Here is a 9,014-nt window from a genome sequence, read left to right as displayed (position 1 = left end):
CAGTCCTTACTTCATTGTTTCACATGTCCAGTAAAGGCTTCACTGAACACCTGACAGGTCACAGGCGCCATGTCCAGGCTGAGCATGCAGCTTGGGCGCCCCCTGGTGGCTGCAGGGGGCCCACGCATCTGCACAGCCTGCACACAGGAAACAAAATATTACCATAGAAATCCTTAACTTTATACACACACACACACACACACACACACACACACACACACACACACACACACACACACACACACACACACACACACACACACACACACACACACACACACACACACACACACACACACACACACACACACACTCTGGTGGTGATGTGTGTTATAAAAGAACAGGAGAAAAGAAAAGGGTCTGATACATTTCTGGTTATATTTCAATTTACTTGTATTTAGATGTACACAATACACTTTTAAAAAGAAAAAAATGTAAACTAATATTTCTGTCAACTTCACTGGTTTGACTTGAATATGGCAACAAGATTAAATATTTTTTCTTTTCGTGACTCTTCGAAGATCAAGAACGAGAAGACACTTTTTCTTTTACTTTAAAAAGAACTTGAAAAATACTCAAGCGATGGTTGAGAAGGCTTAATTTAGTGAAACTTAAGATAATACTTGCAGATAAAAACTACCACAAGAGAACATCTTCATTGATTACACAACTTTGCAAACAGAATGTGATTCAACTTTAACCTCATACAGACTTGGACCCACTTCAGATGATCAACAAACCAACAAATAATAAATATTTTTAATTAATTTTAACCCCAAAAGAAGGGAGTAAAAGTGAACAGGGCTATTTACAGCTCATTTCCCTTGAATTTTAACAAGCTGCCATCTATTCACAAGTTCTAAGACTTCTGTTGATACTCTGCATGGCTCACGTCAGTGCTCATGTGCTGACCCCAAGTGGTCACAAGTGGAATTACTGCATAGAACAACTTCAACTGATATGTGTGCTTTAAAATATTTTTCAATCAAGTAATTAACATAAGTAGGTGAAGAAAAATGAAGATTTACTGTGTTGACTTCCCAGCTACACTCATTTTTATTCCTCTTCGATAGGAATAGGAAAAACTGTTATGTTGTTTAAAAACTTGCTGTCATCGTGGTTGTTCAGTGGGTTTCGGATGCTCCTGCAGCAATCATCGAGGTGCACCTCAGTCATTTAATGAAAGAGAAGTGATGCACTGGATGTTTGTCTTTAAATACTGTCCCCATTTGGTCAAGAGTAGTATTGTTACATAATGTGGCTTTAAGCTGATGAAAGGTCTCGCTACAATCCTCACACCAACTCTTGGCAGTTCACAGTCTGTAAAGATGGCTGTCACTAGTCCTGCAGTGGTGGCGCTGTAAGGCCTACTCTGTGCAGTTCTAGAGGATGGTGATAAGACAGATCTCACCCAGGTGGTGTGTGTGACTCTCCATGCTGTGTTTAGAGCGTGTCGTACAAGCTAGGGAAACTAGCCTGAAGTATAGTGGGCTGTCACTGTGTACCATTTAAGAGGCGACCCTGTTGTTGAAGCCTGAGCCTCGACTGACATCCCTCTCGAAGCCCCCTATGTGTTTTATGAACTGCTAATTATGAATAAAGATTGTCCTTTTGTATATCACCCCTGTCTGTGGGTTTGTTTAAAGTTTCTGACATTCTTAGCTTTTATAGCTCAAAGTAAAACCCACATTTATCACAGTCTTATGTGGAGTTGATCTGCGAGGAGGAGCTGCTGCTGCCGGAGCTCTTGGTCTTCTGCCCTCTGGTGGCACTGGGCTGCCGCTGCACCCGCTGGCCGGAGGTCTCTCTGCTCTTGTCGCTGTGGCTCGCACCCCCTTTACTGCGCATCGCTGCAATAGAGCAGCAATTTTAAAAAGAAAGTCAAGTTAAAAGAAAGGATTAAGAAGTTCCAATCAACTCATGGAGGTGGACATGAAAGCATGCAGAAATGTGAAGCCAATCTGAAGGTGCACATTATTTTTACTTATGATGAACATGGCGGAACATAAACGCTGCACACCTGAGCAAGAACCATAAAGTGGCAAAAATGTTCTTCCAGTGATAGTAAAAACTGATAAAGCAGCAACCCTCGAGAGACTGGGTCCCAGTTCTATCCCGAACCTGCTTGGCCTTCCCTTTTTTAGGCTTTTATTTGCATTTGTTAACAGGAAGGGTTCTAGGAATGCTGCCCCACAAGTTTATGGTGAGTACAACTGCAGTAGATTGTTAACATGATTGTGGGACATCACGTCAGGTTATAACAGTTTTCACTTCACATTAGTGATATGAACCGACCCATCAATAAGTCCTGCCTCCTTAGTTACTGTTGCTAATCTTTCAGTGTTTACAGCTTTAAAGCTGCGACTGTCTGTGTCAAAACCTTGTCCCAAGATGTTTTCAGCATTCAAATGGGACAGAAAAACATCCTGGAGGGGATATGTAGAAAATCTAAAACTAGATCACCCTTGAGAAAACCTCAACATATATATTATTTAGGGCTGTGCGATTAATCGATTTTAAATCTAAATAGGATTTATTAATCAAGACGATGTTAAAAAAAGGAAAATCGGAAAATCGATTTTCCTTTTTTGCAGCTGGCTGCATTACAGACAGAGCACGTCTAGTCATCTTTGTTTGGTCAAGAAAATTGTAAATGTTGTCACTTTACTAAACCCAAGGAGGATTTACAGTATCTTTCAATTGCACTTCATTCCCAATAGGGACATTTGTTTGCTATTTTTCTTTAAAAATAAAGATAAAATATTTAAAACAATTTATTCCATTGTCTTTTGTAGTTTTACCAAAAAAATCAAAATCGAAATCGAAAATCGGGTTTTCAGAGAAAAGAATCGGGATTTTATTTTTGTCCAAAATCGCCCAGCCCTAATATTATTATATATATTTTTTACCTTTTTTTTTACCCCTCCCCTGCATGTGTGTGTTAAGTGTACTGCTGCTGAACAAAGTGAGTTTCCCCATTGAGGGAGAAATAAAGGATTATCTTATCTTATCTTAACAGTTTCCTTTAAATCCATAAAGGAGGTTAATCATTTCAACTTAACTGTATCACTGGTTACCTGTTTTTATTTTCACTTAAGAAAGTTAAAAAAAAAAACTAACTTTCTGGCCACTTAAAAAGAAATGTAAGAAATAACAACTGCTCACTGAATATGTTCACTTGAAAGTGAATGACATTTAGGGCAGGTTCTACTTTTCTACTCCAGACACACAAACAGTTTCCAATCAGCAACGAAAGAAAAAAGAAATTAAGAAGTCCAAGCCCTAATCATAAATCACACAACACTTGTTCAGCATTCCTCAGAAGGCAAGCAGAGACAGACGGATGAAGGTGAAGGAGACAGAAGAGCAACAGAGGGGACCTTGGGAGTGAGGAGAGCTAGCATCTTGGGGGCCGTAGACCGCAATCTTAGTGTTGACCTTTGTGGCTCTGGGGCCCGACGCTGAGGGGGGAGCCGCGGGAAGCTTAGGGCTCTTCCCAGAGACCAAAGACTCCTCTTCTTCGGGGGAACAAAAGGCACAGGAAGAAAAGAGAGAATTCATGGAGCGTAGAAAAGAAAGAGAGAGAAGCGTGACGGGCACAGATTGAGAATCAGCTTCAGTTTTATGTTTTCGTGGCTTCAGTTCAGCTCCACACTAAGTAAAAACCCTCACGGTGGGGTGAAGTGACGAAGAAAGAGTTACAGGGGACGAAGCAGCCAAGGAGGACCCTTTCTACGTACGTCCTCTTTTAATCCCATTTATTTTTCTGTAAAACATAATAAAATCATCATAATGGATACTATCAGGCAAATACAATATCTGATAAACAGCGCAATACTTTTTATTTTTCGCTGTGCTATTAGTTATTCAACAAAAATTAAGTCAAAAAGGAAAATCAGGTGGGTAATACTAAGTACCCCCATGTTTCAATAGTCTAGCACAGGGGTCGGCAACCCACGGCTCTAGAGCCGCATGCGGCTCTTTATCGCTGCCCTAGTGGCTCCTGGAGCTTTTTCAAAAATGTTTGACCTTTTTTTCTTCTTTTTTTTCTCTTTTTTTCCTCTTTTTTTCTTTTTTCCCCCTTTTATCTTTTTTTTCTTCTTTTTCTCTTTATTTCTCCCCTTTTCCTTTCCTTTTTAATCTCGACATTTCGACTTTTTTCTTGACATTGTACTTCAACATTAACCTCGACATTTCGACTTTTTCTCAAGATTTTCACTTTTTTCTCAACATTTCGACTTTTTTCTCGAGATTGTACTTCAACATTAATCTCGACATTTCGACTTTTTTCTCGACATTTCGACTTATTTCTCAACATTTCAACTTTTCTCTCGACATTTCGATTTTTCTCTCGACATTTTGACTTTTTCTCGAAGTGCATAATGAAAAAAAAAATCTTCCCCCAGTTATAACTAATATAGATACATGCAGCATGTGTTATACAAGACTTTTCATTTTTTGCGGCTCCAGACATATTTGTTTTTTGTGTTTTTGGTCCAATATGGCTCTTTCAACATTTTGGGTTGCCGACCCCTGGTCTAGCAGCACTGTGGATGGATTTTTTTTTAACAACATTGCTTCAGTTTACTGGGGTTTTAGGGTTGCTTTATGCATAAGCGTTGCTCTAAGGGCCAGGACACACCAACTCGACGGTTGGCAGAAAAGCAATCGAACTGAAAGTTGGCTCCATAGATTGGTCATAGAGGCCGACGGCTAGTGGCCAATTCTACATGTCGAATAGGCCAAAATGACCGCCGACTCAGACGCCGAGGGACAACTGCACGGGACACACAAACCCGATTCGAGTCACCGGCCTCGCCCAACTGCCCGACGGCATCCGACGGCCGATTATGGGGTTGGTGTGTCCCGGCCTTAAGACAAGTTCACGGTCGACTGCAGAGTGTCCAATGGCGCCTCCACCGACGTGCTTGATGACGGGTCTGAAAGTGTGGCTTGTTCAAATGCAGTTCTGTGGACCTCGTTTGTACTTCTGGCAACAATTACTTTTTTCTGAAACCATTGCTTATGTCTTTTCCTTTTAGAGTTGTGTTTACATGCACCTGCTTTAACAGCCTAATACAAAGAACCTCGATGATCAGATGATTCATGTTTTTACACCAAGAACGTAGGATTAAATGAGGGGGTACTAACTTTTTCACATTCCTGTAAGTGAAAAGCATCGTATAGGATTAAGTAAAATTGGGTAGTTGGTGAGGGGGATTATGCAGAGAGAAGGAACCACCTCCACAGAACTTAAGAGGAAGTTTGGAAAGAGACATAGGAAGTAGAGGAAAACATTTAAAATAATTCAAATGATACAGTCTACTCTGCCAGCACGGGCAGAGTTTGAGATCAATATATGAATAAAAATAAAAATAAAAAAAACCCAGAAAACCTGTTAAATTGTTTATCCTACAAAGTAATCCTTTTATGTATTTATTGCATGTTCTTTGGGCTGTTTCAGCCCCTCATCAAATTTTATTTTATTTTTTCCACAGATGTTCAGCTGTCCATAATTTTGTTTGTGCAATGCATTTAAGGAGAATAGCACCCAAAATTTGCAGTTTTAAAAACAGTTCTTGGAAAAGTTGTTTTCACAGCAGCAGTGTTTAAAGACAGACAGTCTCGGCTAATTATCTTTCTCCAACGGCTGATGCTGGTGATTATTCACATTTAGGTGTGCTGATCTCCACTCAGATTTTGACACATTTGTTTACATAATCCAGAGAGATCTCTTTCAGTGGTCACCAACCCTGGTCCTCCAGATCTTCTGTCCTGCATGTTTTAGATGTTACCCTGCTTCAGCACACCGTGATAAAGGCAGCTGCGTCAACAACAGAACTGCCCAGACCTTGATGACAAGCTGATGAGGACCGTTAATTAGAATCAGGTGTGCTGAGGCCGGGAAACATCCAAAACACGCGGGACAGTAGATCTTGAGGACCAGTGTCTGTGATCTTCATGGCTGCATTATTGGCCCTTTTATTAAATGTAATGTTCTAATGGGACTTGATTGCAAACTAAATATTCAGATGTTAAGTGTCCCTTTTTTTTTTGCAAATGATGCAAAGACCTGTATGCCTGAGCTGCAATGCTGTGTTAAAGCATTTCCATGTCATTCTTCCACTCCACTGACCTCTGGCCTCTGTGGGTGCTGTGTTCACACTTGTTGTGTGGGAGGCAGTCGATGTTTCTCCTCCACAGCTTTCTGTGACCCTCTGACCTGCACACATGGCCTTCAGGGTCTGGAATACCGCCTGCGGGGCCACGTTCATCTTCAGTAGGTCCACTATAATCCTGGAAGAGCAAGAAGAGGAGGCAGAGAGGTTAGAGTCGGTTCATCCGACATGTCGACTTCTGTTTCTGCCATACCTGTCAAGTCTCCCATTTTGGCCGGGAAACTACTGTATTTTATCCCCCTTTCCCTCCGTCCTCCTGTATTAGCATTTCCGCTTAATTTTCCAGTTTTATAATGTAATCATTTTTTTTTAAATAGATTTTTATTGATTTTTATCAAAATGAAAGAGACATTGAACAACAAACAAGTGCTCTCTGCAATCACAAAGGTATCAAAACAGGAAGGAAAACATACCACCATCCAAAAAAAAATAAAAAATAAAAAATTACTCAAGGTAGGATAGTCAAAAAAAAAAGGATAAGAAACTAATAAATAAATAAAAACCCTGCATCCCCACAACCCCCGGATACACTCCTCCAGTCCTACTGCCTCCCCAGCTACCGCCTCAGTCATCTATCCGCATACTGTGCCAACTGCCACCTATGTACAGTAGAAGTATATTAAAATTATAAAAATAATAATAATAATAAAAATAATACAGTACATAGAACAACGTGGATGAAGTTAATGAAAATAGAAACAGATACACAAATAAATAACATACATAATTAAACTTCAAAATTCCTAAATGAATGACATCGATAAAACCATCAGTAGGACAAAAATATAAATGTATAAATACATAAGTTAAATAATTAGACTAATTTAGAACAAAGCAAAACGATACAGCGAGGGGGGGGGTCTACAGACAGGTGATAGCAGTAGATAGGCACATTATATATAATGTAATCATTTTTAAAAAGGATTATTGTGCCTCTTCAAACTGAATTGTCACTAACCTCGCGAGAACTGTCCCTTGTTGTAGCCTGGGGGGCAGTTCTCGCGAGGTTAGTGGCAACAACGGGAACAAACTCGGAACAACAAATCAGAGATGGATGGATGTAACGAGAGTGAAGGCATTTAATAATAATAATAATAATAATAATAATAATAATAATAATGAATTTAATTTATAATGCACTTTCCATTCGGTGAATCTCAAAGTGCTACAAGAAAAAGGTAAAAAAGTCATAAGATAAAAAATAAATAAATTTGGCAGATCATTGATCATAGCTGGCGTATGATTTGCTGAAAAGGTGGGTTTTAAGTCCTCTCTTAAAAGAGTCAATTGACTGTGGTTCTCTCAGGTGTTGGGGGCGTTCTACAGTTTTTTTATGCTAAAAAAGCGAAAACTTCATGTAAATATATCTAAAAATGGGAGCCAGAGACCCACATGAGTGAAAATGACAAATTAAAAGAAAATGTTTCACTTGAAGACAATCAATTTGTATATAAACTGAAAATATTTGAAATAAATAAATGTGCTTTAATTCCCCTTTGTGTTTTCATTGAGGCTCTATTATAGGAATTGCTTACATAGGAATGTCAGCAGCATTTCAGTCAACAAAGGTAAATAAAGAGTACATAATTGTAGTTTGTAGGTGGTTGAGTAGTACATATTTTAGTCTTAAAATGTGATACTGGACCTCGGTTGGGCTGGTCCTAATTATGTTTCAAACCAAAACTTGACAGCTATGTTTCTGCTGACTCACTTGAAGACCTCCTGGTCCACAGAGATGCCTGCAGCCTCCGTCAGGTCAAACAGCTCAGTCTCCTCGGGATTGAGGACTTTCTTCTTCTTTATGGCATATTTCTGAACATTAGATGTGACTACCAGCGCGGGGGAGTCGGGGGCGGCTGGACACGTCGGTGGGGGTTGTTGAGACATCACTAACCTGAGCAATCAAACGACATTCTAGATCAATATTAGGACACACGATGACAGCATACATGCTAAATAGGTAAACATTTACAAGGCACAGCTTGATTTTAATAAGGATTTCATACCGTTATGAGCAGCAACACAGCACACTAAACAGTCCACTCTGCAGGCGGAAGTTAGACGCGCCAAACATACGTCACGACGCTTGGAATCATGGGATATGTAGTTAGGTAGTTAGAGAAACTAGATAGATAGACGTTTCACAGATCATATTGATTGGAAAAAAACTTGGATGCTTCCTAACAAATTTTTAATCACAAATAAGGTTAAGGAGGTCTCTTACAAAATCATACATAAATATTATCCTGCTAGCCATTACATGCGGAAATTTAAAAAGGACATTAATACAAATTGTTCTTTCTGTAATTTACATCCAGAAACAGTTCATTTATTCTGGCTTTGCTCTCATTCGAAAAAACTATGGGCAGATATTAGCAAATTTATTATTGACTCTTTTGCTATAGATTTTAATTTACATTGGGAAAATGTTGTTTTTGGTTTCCATTGTTTCCCTAAGAAAGAAGGAAAATGTTACTTTTTGATAAATCTGTTTTTATTTTTTGCCAAATTTCATATTCATAAGAGTAAATTTTCAAAGAAAACCCCTTGCTTTTTTGTTTCCCAGAAAGAAATGGAACTTTACTTGAAATTAATCCTAAAATCAACAAATGGAAAGGCTATTAAAACCGTAGACCTGTTTAATCTTCTTGAATAACAAACATCACCCCTGGCACATGTTCTATATTTTATTTGTTTACTGTTCTTGTATACTGTTTTGTGATAATTCTTTTAAATAAAGTATTAAAAAAAAGATAGATAGATCTATATAGATAGAAATGATAAAAAGACTACAAGCACCCCATAAAGACCTGGATGACTCAAAACTTTCTCCCT

At 38.9% G+C, this 9,014-nt stretch overlaps 1 protein-coding gene across 3 annotated transcripts; it reads right to left on the bottom strand.

Moving 5' to 3' along the window:
* Positions 1-368: 368 nt before the first annotated feature.
* On the bottom strand, positions 369-8,245 carry mzt2b (mitotic spindle organizing protein 2B). Of its 3 annotated transcripts, none has more exons than XM_061733890.1 (5): positions 8,186-8,245; positions 7,891-8,073; positions 6,137-6,297; positions 3,381-3,518; positions 369-1,850 (listed from the first exon to the last, which is right to left on the bottom strand). In XM_061733890.1, exons 2-5 carry the CDS (start codon positions 8,064-8,066, stop codon positions 1,702-1,704), a joined length of 624 nt encoding a protein of 207 aa, XP_061589874.1. In that variant the 5' UTR covers positions 8,067-8,073; positions 8,186-8,245; the 3' UTR covers positions 369-1,701. The 3 variants fall into 3 exon arrangements, with proteins under 3 accessions (XP_061589874.1, XP_061589875.1, XP_061589876.1); XM_061733891.1 differs by having other exon boundaries at positions 3,381-3,515; XM_061733892.1 differs by lacking the exon at positions 3,381-3,518.
* Positions 8,246-9,014: the final 769 nt, after the last annotated feature.

Source organism: Cololabis saira, chromosome 11, assembly GCF_033807715.1.
Source record: "Cololabis saira isolate AMF1-May2022 chromosome 11, fColSai1.1, whole genome shotgun sequence".
Lineage (NCBI taxonomy): Eukaryota > Metazoa > Chordata > Actinopteri > Beloniformes > Belonidae > Cololabis > Cololabis saira.
The sequence above is the reverse complement of the archived record's forward strand: the minus strand, read 5'-3'. Positions and strand labels throughout refer to the sequence as shown.

Coding starts and splice junctions, on each gene's coding strand:
- mzt2b (XM_061733890.1), bottom strand. CDS start 8,066: ATGTCTCAACAACCCCCACCGACGTGTCCAGCCGCCCCCGACTCCCCC. Junction 6,298..7,890: donor GTGGACCAGGAGGTCTTCAA/GTGAGTCAGCAG, acceptor TTGCTCTTCCAG/GATTATAGTGGACCTACTGA. Junction 1,851..3,380: donor TAGCTCTCCTCACTCCCAAG/GTCCCCTCTGTT, acceptor GCTCTATTGCAG/CGATGCGCAGTAAAGGGGGT.